The sequence below is a fragment of the Ranitomeya imitator genome, chromosome 6 (assembly GCF_032444005.1).
Source record: "Ranitomeya imitator isolate aRanImi1 chromosome 6, aRanImi1.pri, whole genome shotgun sequence".
In the NCBI taxonomy this organism is placed as follows: Eukaryota; Metazoa; Chordata; class Amphibia; order Anura; family Dendrobatidae; genus Ranitomeya; species Ranitomeya imitator.
Window position 1 is genome coordinate 46,360,664 of NC_091287.1, and position 19,261 is coordinate 46,379,924.

At 41.8% G+C, this 19,261-nt stretch overlaps 1 protein-coding gene across 1 annotated transcript in view; it reads left to right on the forward strand.

The window, feature by feature from the left end:
- Window positions 1–19,261, forward strand: part of APBB1IP (amyloid beta precursor protein binding family B member 1 interacting protein) — a 137,330-nt gene that overhangs the window by 59,271 nt on the left and 58,798 nt on the right. The window contains exons 2-4 of the mRNA XM_069729597.1: window positions 12,220–12,291; window positions 18,040–18,127; window positions 18,331–18,593. Coding sequence (XP_069585698.1) covers window positions 12,220–12,291; window positions 18,040–18,127; window positions 18,331–18,593 — 423 coding nt within the window. The remainder of the gene's footprint in view (window positions 1–12,219; window positions 12,292–18,039; window positions 18,128–18,330; window positions 18,594–19,261) is intronic.

Consider the following 19,261-nt stretch of genomic DNA (forward strand, 5'->3'; position numbering starts at 1 on the left):
TGCAGTCACATAGAGTAACTGCAGACTTGTAGCTTTAGACCAGACAACCACTTAAATGACTTTAAGAAATAGGATTCTAGATCAAGTGCGCCAGACTACCAGGAATATTGGATGTTGATTGAGTAATGTAGATACGGGATGAGTCGAAGTTGATGCAGGTCCTGGCAACCCATGGTGCCCAAAGGCCTCTGCCACGCTCAAGAATAGTGAGGCTTCTCAATGTGTTTCTGGGGTGTTGGGAGGAAATTAGAACATCCAGAAAAAACGCAGAGGGACAACATGAAGATGTTGCCCTTGGTCAAGTCTGAACTCCTTAGAAGAGTACTTTGAAGTTCCTGGGCATATTTGCTGAATCTATTATAGGACCCCAAATGTTCCATGTGATACTTATAGAATTTGTGGTTTCTTATGTGACAGAAGTTGACCAGATGCCAGGATCCAGGTGCAACAGCTACCTCTGCCCAACTTCTAAGTGCATCCTAGTGCTAATTACTGAGCCACCATGCTTCCTACGCAGTGCGATGGTCGGGGGTCTTAAATTTTTTAATTTAGGTCCAGGGATTTCAAACTCCACTATCTATGGATTAAACAGCCTTCTTTTTTTAATAAATTTTCTGCGTGTTTTTCTGCCTAATATGAGAGCAAGTTGTGAATATTCCCAAACCGTAAACTGCAGCTAATATGGTCACTGTGGACCTTTCCCAAGGATCAGTGGTATATAGCATAGGAACAATAAAACTGAACTTGTATGAGGGATAAAAAACTTTAAGCACCAATAAACAAAATATATGATATAAACATACAAAAAGTGTTCATGATGAACCAGTGCAGTAAAAAAATATATTGGGAGGATCTCACCGGTTTCACTGGAGATCACCCTCGGAAGGCGTTAGAGTAGACACGGATCAGTAATGTCATTCGGTCCCTATAGCCCCTGTCCTGCCCGAATGCTGGACTCCCACCCTAACAAGGGCATTGCCCCAATGTAGCTCTGCAATAGTGAACCCCAACATTCCCTACGTGTTTCAGCCTTTTTTCATAGGCCTCATCAGGGGAAATTTTTAGTAACGGGTAAGTATATAAACGCAAGATAGGTTACTTGAACAGTGCAGTAGCACTAGTAGCTCTGGCAAGGGCATGTCAAATATGATAGCACCTAATGTGTTCCTAGCATCTTCCAGGGCATGTGAACCTTTGACTATCTTGTATTTGTACACTTACCTTGCTGCTAAAAATTTCCACTGATGAGGCCTATGAGAAAAGGCTGAACGCGTAGAGAACGGTTGGGGTTCTCTACTGCAGGGCTGCACTTGGGTCCTGCCCTTGTTAGAGTAGAAGTCCTGCATTCGGGCAGGACAGGGGCTATAGGGAACAAACTACATTACTGATCCCTGTCTCCTATACAGCATTCCGAGGGTGATCTCCAGTGAAATTGATGAAACCCCCTCAATATATTTTTTACTGCACTAGTGAGCAATTTTTTTGTATGTTTATGTCATATATATGATTTATTGGTGCTTAAAGATTTTTATCCCTCAAACATTAAAAGTAAAGTTTTATGGTTCCTATGCTACATACCAAACAGCAAAACGGACCTACATATTCTTCTACATGTGATATTTTTAGTAAAATCAGTAATTCTCTGCCTAAAAAGAAAATACAGAAGTGATATCATTGGGATTATGTCACCCTGATTATAAGCGGAAGGGAACGGGCGGCAGCCTCAATCACTCGGTATTATTCTCATTATGAAGTTCACTTTTGATCTAGTGCTAAAAATTTTGTAAGAAGTTTCCCGATCAATGCTCAGTAATGAGGCTGTCAATGATGTCCAGACACCGGGAAGCCCAAACAGGAGAACAATTCACAGACGAACATATGTGTAAATGTTTTTCTACCTAAATTACACATCTGTTAAATTAACTTTACCATTTTTTAAAGGTAACTTTATATATTTTACTGTTTGGTTATGTTCTCCATTGGGAGTACAATTTATGGTATTGTGTTACTGAACTCGTAGTTGAAGTTGTCACTCTAATGCTCAGATCACACAAAATCGGACAATTTTCATTCAGAAAAAAGCTAATGTTTTTTCATCAGTTTTGTCATCCATTTCTATACATCAGTCATTAATAAAACCTTACGAGTCTCAATACAGTTCCCTATGTTAAAGAATTGCAATGTATCCCGTAAAAATCAGATGCAATATGGTTGATCCGTATGGGATCCGATTTTTTTTTTTACACTCCTATACAGTCATGGACAAAAATTTTGAGAATGAGACAAATATAAATTTTTCCAAAGTCTACTGCTTCATTTTTTCTAATGGCAATTTGCATATACTCCTGAATGTCAGAGCGATCAGCTTAACAGCAATTACTGTACTTGCAAAGTCAATATTTGCCCAGAAAATGAACTTTAACCCCCAAAACACATTTCAACATCATTGCAGTCCTGCCTTAAAAGGAGCAGCTAACATCGTTTTAGTGATTGATCCATTAACACAGGTGTGGGTGTTGATGAGGACAGGGCTGGCGACCAATCAGTCATGATTAAGTAAGAATGACATCACTGGACACTTTAAAAGGAGGCTGGTGCTTGGTATCATTGTTTCTCTTCAGTTAACCATGGTTATCTCTAAAGAAACACGTGCAGTCATCATTGCACTGCACAAAAATGGCCTAACAGGGAAGAGTATCACAGCTACAAAGATTGCACCTCAGTCAACAATCTATCGCATCATCAAGAACTTCAAGGAGAGAGCTTCCATTAATGTCAAAAAGCCTCCAGGGCGCCCAAGAAAGACTAGCAAGCGCCAGGACCGTATCTTAAAACTGTTTCAGCTGCGGGATCGGACTACCAGCAGTGCCGAGCTTGCTCAGGAATGGCAGCAGGCTGGTGTGAGTGCTTCTGCACGCACTGTGAGGTGGAGACTCTTTGAGCAAGGCCTGGTTTCAAGGAGGGCAGCAGAGAAGCCACTTCTCTCCAGAAAAAAACATCAGGGACCGACTGATATTCTGCAAAAGGTACAGGGAGTGGACTGCTGAGGACTGGGGCAAAGTCATTTTCTCTGATGAATCCCCTTTTCGATTGTTTGGGACATCTGGAAAACAGCTTATTCGGAGAAGAAGAGGTGAGCGCTACCACCAGTCTTGTCTCATGCCAACTGTAAAGCATCCTGAAACCATTCATGTGTGGGGTTGCTTCTCAGCCAAGGGAATCGGCTCACTCACAGTCTTGCCTAAAAACACAGCCGTGAATAAAGAATGGTACCAGAATGTCCTCCAAGAGCAACTTCTCCCAACCGTCCAAGAGCAGTTTGGCGCCCAACAATGCCTTTTCCAGCATGATGGAGCACCTTGCCATAAAGCAAAGGTGATAACTAAATGGCTCATGGAACAAAACATAGAGATTTTGGGTCCATGGCCTGGAAACTCCCCAGATCTTAATCCCATTGAGAACTTGTGGTCAATCATCAAGAGACGAGTAGACAAACAAAAACCAACAAATTCTGGCAAAATGCAAGCATTGATTATGCAAGAATGGACTGCTATCAGTCAGGATTTGGTCCAGAAGTTGATTGAGAGCGTGCCAGGAAGAATTGCAGAGGTCTTGAAGAAGGGTCAACACTGCAAATATTGACTTGCTGCATTAACTCATTCTAACTGTCAATATAACCTATTGGTACTCATAATATGATTGCAATTATATTTCTGTATGTGATATAAACAGACAAACACTAATAAAAACCAGAGGGCAGCAGATCATGTGAAAATATAATTTTGGTGTCATTCTCAAAAATTTTGGCCATGACTGTAGACTTGAATTGGCGAGTTTCATCAGAAATATAGAAAAAACTATTCCATACTATGATTTTTTCATTTGGACACTTGATACATGAAAAAAAATCATTTGAACAGCCTTAATGTTGGTCCGAGTGCTGCCAGTTTTTTGCTTACAGACAGCACTTTGGCTAAAAATATGGCCGTGTGAACATAGCCTAAAGGAAACGTGCAAGATTTTGTGAAGTTTTCATAGGATAATAAAGTGTTGAGCATGAAATAAAAATAACTATTACTAGTAAGAAATGGTCTTGTTTCATAAAATTTTATGCTCTTGTAATAGTATGCAGGTACTGAGTATGTCACCATGGAACAGACAGACCAACAGTTGAGGGGTTTAATAACAGGAATCAGGTTCTCCTCGCAGGGAGGAAGCAATGGAATATAACTAGCAATAAAATAGTGCAAAAATATGGCAGTCAAACAATGTAACAGAAGTAAGCAAGATTTTTTGAGAAAAGAACACTTATCAGTCTGATGAGGACTTGCTTGAAGGGTCGTCTTCTCCAACATAGGCGCTGAGAAACAGCGGCACTTGTGTCCCTCTGTTGTCCGAGGGCTGAGTAGTCTCTAGGAGCCCGCTGCCTGGGGTTTCGGGAGTTAATGTGATATGCACAGGCTCTGAGTCTTTAGCTTTTACAGCACAGCCCGGGAAAACGATAGTCAGTCTATTATTAAGACTCTCACCAGGAATCAGGGGCTCTGCACTGGTAAGTCTCTCACCAGGAATCAGGGGCTCTGCACTGTTAAGTCTCTCACCAGTAATCACAGTCTCTGTACTGATACCGCAGGTACCAAGGGGTCGCAGTCTCTGCATTGGCCAATGTCTCTACACGGGTCTCAAAGCGCCCCTCTCCAGTCACAGCAGAGTCCGCTTTCATGTACTCACAAGATGCAGTCTTTCTGGGCAATCTCCCTGTATTTGTCCCCTGACTGGGAGCTCTCTCTCTCTCCCGGAGTGCAGCTGCACCCTGCTCTGACCGCTGCTCACGCTGCCCACTCTGCTCTGTTCCTTGCACTCGTGCCTTTCCCGCTCTCTGCCCGGCTTTCTTCCTGTCCCAGTCTCTAAGTCTGCCCCCTGGGGAACCTGAAGCACAGCTCAATGGTTCCAGGCACAGGGCCGAGAAGGTAACCGCCCCCAGACTCTTCTTGTGCTTCACCTCCTTACATTCTAGCAGAACTTCAGTCAATTTCCAAACTGTTTTAATATTTTCAAGGTGCATTGTTCAAAACTTGTGATAATTGTGTAAGTTTAGAAAAAGTAGAACGGGGGGAGGGGGAGGTTTGCAAAAAATGCAAAGATGTGCACAGACCCTGTATTGTAGCACCAAGAGTGCTATAGTTCTATGCTTCTAAAGAATATCATATCATGGGAGTTTTATCTCTTAAAATTAATGTTCATAGGAGATTTCAGTACAGGGCATCTGAAAGGCCAAAATGTTTTTTATGGATTGAACTAAAGTTTGTCCTCATGGACAATATGGTTCCATGTTCTTCTGTGGGTGCCAAATATACTTCTATACAAGTAGAGACTTTTAAAGCCATAATTGGGGCATGTGCAAATTATGTGCAGTCCTACGTAATGCAACAATTATGCATGTATATATATTGTACCAGTCAAAAATTTGTACACACCTCTTCATGCCTGATATGAGAACAAGTTGGTGTGAATATTCCCAAACTTTAAACATATTCAACTATATGGGAATTTCAGGAATGTGTTTGTTCATGCATTGATTTTCCTTGTTATTATTGGTATGTGCATATTGTACATTCATACTGAAGCATCATAGGAAGAAACTGATATTTTTGCCCATTCTTCTTTGCACACTCACTTGAGTTTAGTGACATTGGATCAAGAGAGTCTGTGAACACCAATTTTCAAGTCTTGCCACAGATTGTAAATGGGATTTAGGTCTGGACTGTGACTGGGCCATTCAAACACAGGTATATTATTTGATCTGAACCCTCCAATGTAGCTCTGCAGTCTGTTCTTGCTGGATGGTGAACCTATGCCTCAGTTGCAAGTCTTTTGCAGGTTCTAACAGGTTTTCCTCCAGAATTATCCTGTAATTAGCTCTATCCATCTTCCCATCAATGTTAACCAACTTTCCTGTCCCTGCTGAAAAAAAGCTTTCCCACGGCATCATGCTGTCACCATCATGTTTGATGGTGGGGATGGTGTTTTAGGGTGATGTGCAGGAATAGTTTTACACCAAACATAGTGTTTTGCATTTTTCAGGTTCTCCAGGTACCATACATGGTCAAACCATCACGCCACTCCCTGTAACTAAAGCCAAAGCCATTCTCTAGATTGCACTCCTTTTGACCACATATATAATAATACTGTTACGCAACATATCAGCTTCTGATTACTTTATTTACCTCAACATAAAGCTTCTACAGAGCCATGATGACATTTCTTACAAAAAACAGAACTTGTTGGGGCTGCCGAAAACCAGGGCATGCCAGCCACTACCTAAACAAGCTGCATGGATGGAAAGGACATAATGCCTCAGATTGGAAACCACATATTTCCTTCATAACATGGATATCACACACAGCATATTCACAAGGAATCAGAATCACATCCCCTGGTCCAGCAATGCAGTGATGCCTCTGCTACTGTTCCAGTCTTTGCTGAACAGCTACAGAAGTGTCATCATGCTTACAGTACATTGTAACGGTAGCTGCAGCAAATCAGTGAGATCAATAGCTCTGCTGATGTAGATGGCATTAGCCACTGAGCCCAGTGATTGGCAGCAGTGTTGCCAATGTTATATCACTGCCGCATCCAATCAATGAACCATAGGATATCAGGTGCACCACTATAATGAAAATATCCAAAAACCACTCAGAGTGCTACAAAAATGCATAGAAATAACATAATGACAAAAGGAAAAAGGTGAAAGCCTATGCATAAATACGTGCACACCTTTTATATGAAAAATGCAAACTTTTATTATAACAAAGACACACCAACCAATATAAAATCAATTAAAAACATGATATACATACCATTAGTTCACAAGAACATTAAATTATGCCCCCTGGATAATTGACATGCTGATGAGGATGACATCAACCAAAAAACTATTGCACATTGATATGTATAAATACAACATAAGTTCTCATATTAATAAAGGCAAGAATTGGGCGTCCCCAAAATTGTCTTAAATGATTGCACCAAAATAATGTGCGGCTGCAAGTTATAAAGAGAGAGAATATATATGTATATGAGTCCCTATTTAGAGGATGAAAGTTGCGGTCCAAGATTACACCATAGCAATGAGAATAAGGTTTTAAACCTTCAGAGACCAAGAACAGGGGAGTTCAATATATGCCATGTCAGATATCTATAATAAGCCCCAGAGATCCCAAATCCGTCTCATGGATTTGCCTGGTCAAACCTGAAAAGATCATGAGCAGGTAGAGCCTCAAAGCATGCCCTAATGGGAGTCAAGGTGCCAAAGTGCCAAAAGCCTCCAGGATATCAGGAAGGCGGGATACCAGGGGAAGGGGGTGGGAAGGATCCAATCAACACAGACCAGAGCAGTAGAAGAAAGGCATCGTTGGATGCGGGGAGGGTGAGTGAAAGCTCAGTTTGTTATTTATAAGTTTCTGTGTATATGGAGTTAAATTTGAAACTGGAAAACCGCGTTAATACTGGTGTATGAAATGTCTATCTTACTAGATTGCCCCCTTTGTGTCACCTTTTGGTTCTTGGAAGTAACAATGGTGCAAGTCTGAACCAATGGGTCCATTTTCTGGGCCCTATAGCTGATACCAGAGCACTATATAAAGGCTGCTCAACTCATAGAGATGATGAGTAGACATATGTGTAGACCATTTCACAGTAAGGGTGCTTTCACATTGCATTCTTGCCCATGTTCAGTGGTCCCATCGGGGCTTGTGTCCGAACCAAACCCCCCGCCAAATGAATTTGGTCTTATGCATTGACGAGACCATAGACCATAATGTTGCCTACAGAGTCTACTACATCTGACTGTCCACCTCCATTAGATCTACAAGTGACTTATTTGTAGGACAATAGACCACTGAGGCGACGGCATTTTGGAAACAAAAAAGCCATAATGCTAAGCACATGCTGAAGTCTGTCTCTAAGCCTACAGCTTTTCTCTACAAACCGGCACCGTATGGATTTGATCACAGACGATGATTACAGAAAGCATCACATAGTCTCTTATGAATGATGGCTTTTTGAACCTACATGTAAATAACCATTATTTTTACATACTTTAGTGAAGATCAGTATCAAGACTAACAAATACAGGTGCCCATTTTATTTTCATGTGTTATTGTAAACTGAAACACTAAGGGTCAACAATATCAACTTTTCTAAGCAAATGTAATGAGCACATGAAGTTCATGAGGTCTTGTCATAACTTTAAAGGTTTGGAAAAGAAATACAAAAGCAAAACCCAAGCAAAGCATTCTGCGCCATATGCACATCACCAGAAACACATGACTTCTTCCCGCCCTCTTCCATAAATCTGCATGCCATAAAAAAAACATATGGGGGAATGATGACAACTTCGCTGATACAGATGTAGAAAAAGTTTCTAATGCAGTGGAGCATCCCGCGGTTTTCTTGGACTTATAGGTGCTTTAGTTTTTAGACACAAGTAGTGATCATAGTGTGGTCACGTTTACATGTCCAGTATTTGGTCAGTATTTCACATCAGTATTTGTAAGCCAAAACCAAGAGATTAACAATCAGAGGAAAAGTATAATAGGAACACGTCACCACTTCTGGATTTATCACCCACTCCTGATTTTGGCTTACAAATACTGATGTAAAAAACTTGCCAAATACTGAACGTGTGAATGTGGCCTGAGGTGTCGCCAAGATGCGGTTTTCCTCTAAATTTGTGCAATCTGTAGATTAATTGGTCTTGGTTGTCACAACTCCCAAATATTGCATTGGATCAGTAAAGTAAATGAATAGGTTATATTTTTGTGCATGACTGAAAAAGACAATCACCAGGACTGAGGCCATACAGCATCCAAGTGGCTTTTGTTAGCTTCATTGAAGCAGATGGCCCAATTGAGGTTCTGTCAGGGTTCCTGTTGGAATTCTGTATTTTGAAAATTCCAACAGAAAACCCCAATGTAGTGCTCAGTGGAAAGCACTGTATGAGTGTGAACCTAGCATTAGAGACCTTGCCATGAGATCAAACTCACTGATAGATTAAAGGTTTATGCATTTGGCATTCTACTTCGGCAATGAAGCACAGAGGCTGTGGAAGATAAATGATTTAAAACTTTTAATCAAACAACATTGTAAAAATGCTCTGAAGACATAAGTAAATGTATTGTAGTAAAAAATTTGTGCAACCGGAGATGTCTAAATTAGAGATGAATGAAACGATCAGCTGAGGATCAAGTTCTAGTCGAATTTGCTATTATTCTCAATTTCACACAAATTTGAACATTTAGAGAGAGATCCCATTCACAGTTCACAAAAAAACTTGCCCGGCACCATTTCCCACATTACTGAAGAATTAGAGAGCGGGTTAACATACTTTTACGTGGCCATGCGGGCCTTCCCTTAATACCCTGCAGCTATGACATCTAGGGGATTATCATACTTTGTATGGTGGTGGTCAATACCTGTCATTTTCCATCTCCAGAGTCACTGAATGAGTCTCTCTCTCCTGTAGAGTGTAAGCTCATATGGTCAGTGGGGTCTTCTCTCTCCTGTATAATGTAAGTTCTTAAGATCATCTTTGTTCCCTCTCTTTCTCCTGTAGAGTGTAAGCTCTTGTGATCAATGTTGTCCTATTTCTCCTGTAGAGTGTAAGTGGAGCGCCCCCAGATGCAGGGCCGCAGGGTACTCGGTACCGGTCCTCTCTGTCTCAGTGCTGGGGTTGTCACGGTGGCTGGACCCGGTCCGTGACCCTGCTAAAGGGCATCCAATGAAAGGGTGATGAAAGTTTGTCAAGGGTTTGTGACGCCACCTGTGGTATTCGGTCAGGGTGACCGACGCTGCTTAGGGGTCCGCTGGGGTGATGGAATGGCCGTTAGACGGTATACCTTCCCACAGGTGAAGTATATCCCCAGGGCTTTCCAGTAGTGTAGGTGGCGATGATGTGAGGCGCAGTTAATAACGAGGACACAGGGTTGCAGTCTCTTTACCTTTTTACGGAAGACTTCGGGATCCGCAATCCAGAGCACTGCTAACAGGGCTGGCTGAGTCCGGCCGGTCCAAAGGCACATCCAGAGTTTCCTTTGCAGGTGGAAATCAGTGCCTACCAACTAGCGCCTGTGTGTTGTAGTCCTTCCCTGCTGAGCACCACGGGATAGTCCTCACAACTTTCGTATTCGTTCGTTCTCTCTCTCCGTCCCCCAGTTTATCTGGCTAGGACGCACCCGTTTGACGGGAAGGCCTGGAGTTATTCTGGGACCCTAGAGACGCCCCTCTCCCACAATTGCCCCCTATGTCTGCTTAAGTGATTTAAGGTAGACAGCCAACCTATAATCAACTGTCCTGCCACTGTTTGAAGTAATGCTTGAAGTCTGTTACTTCCTCGGCGTTCCGGCCACCGGCTACGCGCCTCAGTAGGATGCTGCCGATCTCGGGGCACGACTCCTACTGGTTCTATCTCCTTTCTGCTGTGATCTCGTTTCTCACTTCTCCACAATATCCTTCGCTTCGTGTCCTTCCTTAGGATGCCGCCGCAAGGTAGTGCAGGCGCGGCTCCATAACGATCTGTCCTTTCTGCTAGGTACCTGCCAGGAACTCACCCCTGACAGGTCCTCCCTGGAGCTCTCCCAGGATGCGTTCTCACTAACTTCCTGTCCAACCCCCAGTTTTACCAGAGTGAAAGGAGTGGCCTAATACATAGTGCCTTTTGCTCCCCCTGGTGGCCGGAGTGTGAAGTGTAATGTGTGACTGTGATACCTGGTCAAGTGAACTCCTTTAGTGCAATCAGACATAACATCACTCCCCTTAGTGGCAGAGCGACATTACTGCAATGGCCAGGACTCTGGGGCACTGCATAAGCTCTTATGGTCAGCGTTGTCCTCTCTCCTGTAGAGTGTAAGCTCTTATGGTCAGTGTTGTCCTCTCTCCTGTAGAGTGTAAGCTCTTATAGTTAGCGGAGTTATCTCTCTCTGTCTCCTATAGAGTGTAAGCTCTTATAGTCAGTGGGGTCCTCTCTCTCCTGTAGAGTGCAAGTTCTTATGGTCAGTGGAGTCCTCTCTCTCCTGCAGAGTGTAAGCTCTTATGGTCAGTGTTGTCCTCTCTCCTGTAGAGTGTAAGCTCTTATGGTCAGTGTTGTCCTCTCTCCTGTAGAGTGTAAGCTCTTATAGTTAGCGGAGTTATCTCTCTCTGTCTCCTATAGAGTGTAAGCTCTTATAGTCAGCAGGGTCCTCTCTCTCCTGTAGAGTGCTAGTTCTTATGGTCAGTGGAGTCCTCTCTCTCCTGCAGAGTGTAAGCTCTTATAGTCAGTGTTGTCCTCTCTCCTGTAGAGTGTAAGCTCTTATGGGTAGCGGAGTTATCTCTCTCTGTCTCTTATAGAGTGTAAGCTCTTATGGTGAGTGGGGTCCTCTCTCTCCTGTAGAGTGCAAGTTCTTATGGTCAGTGGAGTCCTCTCTCTCTCCTGCAGAGTGTAAGTTCTTATGGTCAGTGGAGTACTCTCTCTCTCCTGTAGAGTGTAAGCTCTTATGGTCAGTTTTGTCCTCTCTCCTGTAAAGTGTAAGCTCTTATGGTCAGCAGGGTCATCTTTCTCTTTCTCCTGTAGAGTGTAAGCTCTTATGGTCAGCAGGGTCCTCTCTCTCCTGTAGAGTGTAATCTCTTATGGTCAGCGGAGTCCTCTCTCTGCTGAAGAGTGTAAGCTCTTCTGGTCAGTACGGTCCTCTGTCTCCTGTAGAGTGTAATCTCTTATGGTCAGCGGATTCCTTCCTCTCTCTTGCAGAGTACGTTCTTATGGCAGCAAAGTCCTCTCTCTCTCCTCTCCTCCACATGGATTTTTCTAGCTGTCCACTATTGATATTCATGCAAATTAATTTGCCGTGCATCTAATTTTAAGGGAAAAATGTGGCCGAAGTTGACGGGTTTGAATTTCACGTGATTCGCTCATTTCTAGTCCATATGTTTTAAAAGCTAAAGCACTTTAAAAAAACACCTTAAAAACTTGTGGTGAACGTCACAGTACCATATTATAAATCTAAAGTCATCTTGTGTGTCCAGCGCATTTTGCCTTCAAGACATCACTTTCTTCTATTAATGCCTCATTCACATGTTCATTTTTGTAAGTGTTTTTTTCCTGTGTTTACCCTAATACAAGATGAAATAAAAGATTACATGGTTACTGCAAGAATATATGTAACTGGTATATATTTTCTTCTGCAGATGGAGCAGACCTGTGAAGAAATAGATGAAATGTTTAGCAACCTGTTGGGGGAGATGGACCTGTTAACACAGGTGAGTTTAATCAATGGTAGAAATGCACAATCTGGAAGACAGGCGAAAGCCCCTCACAATCCCGTATTTGTTCATATCCCACCCTGACTGCTTCACTTACATGTAGAGACTTTCCAGACTGGATAAATATTGACAAAGGGGATTTGAAAAGAAATAAATTGGTACAGTCTGTTTGGCATCCTCTCCGATTGTGGAAAAGTCAGTGTGACATCATAGGAGCAAACTGTAAAGAGCAGCTGTATCTCAGCTCCACGAACACAGATTTACTCGAAACTAAGGACAAACGATTTAAAAGTCTCATCCATGTCAACACACATTGTCGCCATTGTGAGCAAGCAAAATACTTGAAAACCAATTAGGATTGCAAGAACTTGCATGTTTCTAGGTAATATTGTCCAGAGCAGCAAGTCCCAAACTTTCTTACCTTGAGAGCCACATTCAGCTCTGAGAATTTTTTTGAGCCAAACTCTATGCGAAGAAATCGTACAAGTCCTTGCGTTACCCTTTGAAGGCTATAATTCCAGAATGCCCCCTTTAAAGTAATAATAGTCAAAGTATTTCCTAATAAAGTACTTATGTTTTGAGTGCCCCCTTATAACATAATATAGAGAAGAATTGATGCCTTCTAAATGTGGTGCTGGAGAAGAATGTTATCAACACCACTGATGGCAAGAAGAACAAATGAAGCCAGACATGTCTCGAAGCAAGGATGACAAAACTATGACTTCCCTACTTTGGACACATTATACGAAGAGAGCAATCACTGGAGAAAGACATTATAGTCAGAAGAATTGAAGGAACAAGGCGAAGAGGAAGACCAGCAACCTAATGGCTTGATACCATCAAGATAATGGTGGAGAAGACCTTGATGGACCTATCTAAGCTTGCACAAGATCGATCTTCCCACATTCCTGGGTTGTCTTGCATGCACTGCTATTTTGAGGCCAATCCACAGATTTTCAATGATGTTCAGATGAGGAGACTGTGATGGCCATTGTAAAACCTTCAGCTTTCACCTTTTCAGGTTGTTTATTGTGGATTTTGATGTGTGTTTAGGATTATTATCCATTCGTAGAAGTCATCCTCTTTTCAACCTCAGCTTTTTACATATGGTGTTATGTTTGCATCAAGAATTCGCTGAAATTTCATTTAATCTATTCTTCCCTCTACCCATGAAATGTTCCCTGTTCCATTGGCTGCCACACAACCCCAAAACATGATTGATCAATCGCTTTGCTTAATGGTTGGCGAGATGTTCTTTTCCTAAAATTTTGTGCCCTTTTTTCTCCACACATAACTTTGATCATTGTAGCCAAAGAATTATATTGTAAGCTCATTGGTGCATAGGACTTGTTTCCAAAATGCATCAGGCTTGATTAGATGTTCTTTTGCATACTTCTGATGCTTAATTTTATGGTGATGATGCAGGAGATGTTTTCTTCTGATGACTCTTCCATGAAGGCCATATTTATGCAGGTATCTCTGAACATTGTACCTCAACTCCAGAGTCTGCTAAACCTTTCTGAAAGTCAATTGCAGTTAAGTGGGGGTTGTGATTTGCCTTCAATCCAACAAGCAGCTTTCACTTAAATTTTGCTTGGTCTTCCAGACCTTATCTTGACCTCCACTGTTCCTGTTAACTACTACCATTTCTTAATTACATTTCAAACTGAAGAAAGAGCAAATTGAAAATACTTTCCTATCTACTTATACCCTTCTCCTGCTTTGTCAGCCTCCACCATTCTCATTTTCAGAGTGCAAGGCAGCTGCTTAGAAGAACTTGCTAAACCTGCTAAAATAAAGTTTTCAATTTAAATATTTGTTTGATATAATTATCAGCAGTGCCTTCAGTGACACTTTACCCGGATATAATATATTTTTGGGGGTCGGAAATACAAAGGAAATGTGTCATGTTTAACTTTGGGCCTTTTAGAAATTATTTAAACTTTAACTTGCTTAAATGTTCGCAATAACAGTAATTTTGACCAGGTGTGCCTAAACTTTTACATGCCACTGTATATGGGCCTTTTGCAGTCCAGTAGCTTATAATAATGCACCCCTTTATGTTTGTGACAGTACCTGCTAGTTGTTTGGAAATTGGAAGTTGGCCTCCTGTGCGACTACACAGACTGTACAAATGGTTTTCCCTGGTCTAACTGCTCGGACCCCGCTAGGGGAAATTTTTATCCCTAATGGGGAACTTTAATCCCAGTTACAAAATGGTGCCAGAGGTCAGATGACCGAATATATGTAGCTCAATTAATTCCCTATGAGGATGCTGAAAAAAGCTGAGTGCAACACTCGACAGCCCATAGATCATAATTAGCCTTTCTCAACCCATGACGTATATATATACACGTCATAGGTCATGTATCACCCTTTGATGCAGGCCCTGGTGCTTTTCTGACACATGACAGTTTATTTGATCAGCTGTCATGTGCACCTAACAGCCGCAGGTGGAAACTAGTTAACTAGTTAAATGCCGCAGCAGCATTTAACTCATGCTTACTGGAAGCGTGTCGCTAATCCCACCCGTCTGCACCTCTGTCACATGATCGCGGGGCGCCGATGGGTTGGCAAGGGAACTGGTGGTCTGCAGAAGACCCCATGGCCGGCGTTCATAGCAGAAAATTATTGAAGCCAGTAAAAAAGTATATAAAAAGTTTTAAAAAATATAAAAAAAAATAAAAGTTCTAATTACACCTCTTTTGCCCTACTCAAAATAAAACCATACAAATTAAAAAATACACATATTTGGCATCGCAGAGTCCAAAAACACCCGATCTATCAAAATATAAAATAATTAATCCGATCGGTAAACCACATAACAAGAAAAAAAAATCCAATGCCAGAATTACATTTTGGGGTTGCTGCAAGATTACAATAAAATGCAATAACAGCCCTCACCCAGCCCCATATAGCAAAGAATGGAGACTCTATGGGTCTCGAAAAATGGCACCTTTTTTTTTCACCACACAAATAAAAAAGAACCTATACATGTTTGGTATCTGTGAACGTGTAATGACCTGGAGAATCATAATGGCAGGACAGTTTTAGCATTTATTGTACATTGTAAAAAAAAAAATCTATTTCACTGTTCACTGGAATTTTTTTTCCCATTTGCCAGTACTCTATGTGGTAAAACCAATGGTGTTGTTCAAAAGTACAACTTGTCCCGCAAAAAAACAGGACCTCACATGGCCATATTGACGGGAAAAAAAAGTTATGGCTCTGGGAAGAAGTGGAGCAAAAAATGGAAATGCAAAAAAAGGAAAATCCAAGGTCGTGAACGTGTTAATGGCGCAGTGGTTGAGCATGCTCACTGCCACTCCATCTGAAGGAGGATTTCCTGTCCTGTGACCTGTTCGAATCCCAGTGGTCGGACCATCACCCATCAATAGGTTATCACTGATCCTATGGATAGGTGATCATTTTAACCGGATAACCCCTTTAAGGGATTTATCCCCTATCACGTTTCCCTTTACATTAGAGCATCTATGCAATCTCCTTGCAAATATTTATGTGAAGTTTCAGTCATTTAAGAACTACTTGCTAATGATTTCTAATTCTAACTTCTTACAAATATGATTATCCCAGATAAATTTCATCTAAATTGACTCTGTTTAATTCCAGTGGATAAAAATATGTCCTGGTAATGTGATGATCGCACAGGTTCAGGGTATGCCAAATGAATCTTAGAAACATTTGCATAATACGACCTTCTCTCAGCTTTTGCTCTCATTCTTTTTCATCTGGACTACTGCATTTTTACGCATTTTTTAAAACACATCTATTTAGACAGGCCTATCGCCTCACTTCACCAATGACTCTCCCCTGTTCCCCCTTTCTAAATTGACCTCAGATCCTGCTCCCTCCGACTCATCTGTGTCCACATCCTCCATGCACCGATAGCACTTGGTAACTGTACGTAGATCCTTCTGAAGACCGGATCATTACTCGACATACTCTATTATAATGATGGCAGGACCATACATGACAGGGACTTTTTACTTATTGTTTCCTCCCTATTTCCTTATAGAGGGTGACACTGAGGAGCTGTCATTCGGGCTAGGAAGGCAGAGTTTATTTTTACACTTTTAAAAAGGATCATACTGCCATTCCGACATGGATTTTCGAAGTAGAAACATCGCTGTCAACATGTCTAGAATGTCTTTTCAACAATATTTGCCGGTTTCAGATCCCTTTCAATATATATATTTCTATGTAAATTTTATTTTTTTGGCTTTTATTTTCCGACTAACTTGGATTTTTTTGGTACTTTCTGAAACCCAAGCAACTAACGCCATGTTTCTGACAAATTTATGCCAATGAGTTTTCTGTTCCTACTTTCCAGAATATTTGATGATGCTCTCTTCTGCTTTTTCTACTTACCGTACTGCTTCTCTACAAATCAATATTACAATTAAGGTTTTCTTCACTCTTTTGATGGCAAAAATCGAGTGAATCACAGCATGCAACACTATTCTTATTGTAGAAATGACAGAAACTGTAAGGGAACAAGGACAGATCCCTTTATAAACCAACAATTGTCCATGGGGAGACATATGGATTTACAGTACAATAGATCTGCAGCTATATCGTAGTTCCTGTCGTGAACAGAGGCCATGATACAACATTGTGATGAACATTGTCTTCACTACTCCATTCCAGGCTCACAATTACATTGCTCTTAAAGAGAACCTGTCAGCGGGTCAAAAGTGCCAAGTTCTTGCTCTTATTTTGTTCTTGCTGCTCCCCTGAGTAGAGTTGAGCGAATATGTTTGGAAACGATCGCCGACTCTGAATTTGCCATATTTGTGTCCAGGCCCAGACTGGCCCATATGGGAACAGTGGAATCCCCCGATGGGCCCATGTGCAGACACAGGCCCCCAACCCCACTATATGGCCAGTACTTGGTATAATTCACTTGATACACTCTATATTGAAAAAAGCAGCATATCATTCATTTACCTTATTACCTATTTTCTTTTTATATATAGGTGTAGGTAAATTTGTGAAAGAGGGTAGTGTAATATTTACATGCAGGTGAAAAGTGGGCCCCCCAAAGTCAATGTATTGTACTGGTGGGCCCTTGGCACCGCAGTCTGACACTGCTCGTGCCATATGGGTACCCTGTTTGTGCCGAATTTATGTTTGACGTTCATTTCCAAACATATTACCTTACCTGCTGGCTGCAATATTGGATTGAAGTTCATTCTCTGTTCTCCGTAGTACATGCCTGCGCAAGGCAATCTTGCCTTGCGCAGGCGTGTACTATGGAGGACAGAGAATGAACTTCAATCCAATATTGCAGCCAGCAGGTAAGGAAAGGGTGAATCAAACACCAGAAAACCCCGCCTCTATGGCTGAATATTGTTCCCTCCAAAATGAGGTGACAGTGTCCCTTTAAATTTAAAAAAATCTGAATACTCAGAGGATCAGAGGGTAAAATATGTAAACAAAAGCCGGCCACTTTTGACCTAGTGACAAATCCTCTTTAAAGGCGTTATTCAATTTTTAGAACTTTTGTAAAAACCTAGTAATGCTGTAAAATACCAAAATCATCAGTTCTCACCTACCCTTTCTCTCCCAGCCATCCAGGTCTGACCCTCTTATTGGGGCCCCTTTTTGTTTTTAGGCTCATGGGCATCTGAAAGCCTTTTATCAATGCATATCGAGTAGATCTCTAACTCATCAAGGTTGCGTACTGATGTCTAAAGTTTGTTGTGTCCATTTTTCTGTATTTAGAGCCTGGGTATAGAAAATGACCCTCCTAAGGAAGCCATCAGCAAAGAAACAGAGATGAACTTTTCCTTTGGGTTCAAAGACTTGAATGGTGCGTTATCTTTTACACACTTAATGTACTTGTAATGCTTTTTGGGGTTTCATTTTGCCATAAAAATAACTACGCAACATTACTACCCCAGTCAGTACAAATAATAGGATAACACATTTTACACGCATAGGTATTTTTATTGGCGAAAAAAAATCTTGAAATATTGGTAGATGAAATTTGACTTATTTCTGATTATTTTGCAGAGTCACTTAATGCTCTTGAAGACAATGATCTGGACGCTCTCATGGCCGATCTGGTGGCCGACTGTAAAGACGCCGAACTGAAAGTTACCTGCACCCCTCCTTTTCCTAATGTAGACTCCGCAAACTACTGTTATCTCAATTATACAGATAATTTAACTATTGGATCCATGGATGACCTGTCTTTTCTCCCGCCGCCACCACCTAGTGCATGGGAAATGGATCTACCTCCTCCACCGCCAGATCCTGAAGAACCAAAAACTCAGGTAGAAAAGATAAAGGGCAAGGGGGGGGGACATCTTTTTCAAGGGCAACTATTATTATTCGAGTAATGCTTAATAAATTGGATTGTATATATTAAAGAGGTTGTCCAGTTTAAGCCCCTGGAGGTGCAGCTTTTAGTTTTTAAATTTTTCCAGCAGCATAGCTGTTTTAAGCCCTTCACGACATGCGCCGTACTAGTACGGCGCATGTTGTGTCTCCCCCTTTGATGTGGGCTCCGGCGCTGGGCCCACATCAAAATCGCGTCATGTCAGCTGTTTTGTACAGCTGACATGTGCGCGCAATAGGGGCAGGTAGAATCGCGATCCACCTGCCACAATTAACTAGTTAAATGCCGCTGTCAAACGCTGACCGGCATTTAACTACCGCTTCCGGCCATCGGGCCGGAAATGCGCGCATCGCCGACCCCGTCACATGATCTCTGTTCAGCGATGAGTTGGCATGACAACCTGAGGTCTCCTTGAGATCTCTATGGTTGTTGATGCCGGCTTGCTGTGAGCGCCACCCTGTGGTCGGCGCTCATAGCAAGCCTGTAATTCAGCTACATAGGAGCGATCTGATGATAGCTGCTATGTAGCAGAGCCGATCAGGCTATGCCAGATTCTAGCCTCCCATGGAGGCTATTGAAGCATGGCAAAAGTAAAAAAAAAAT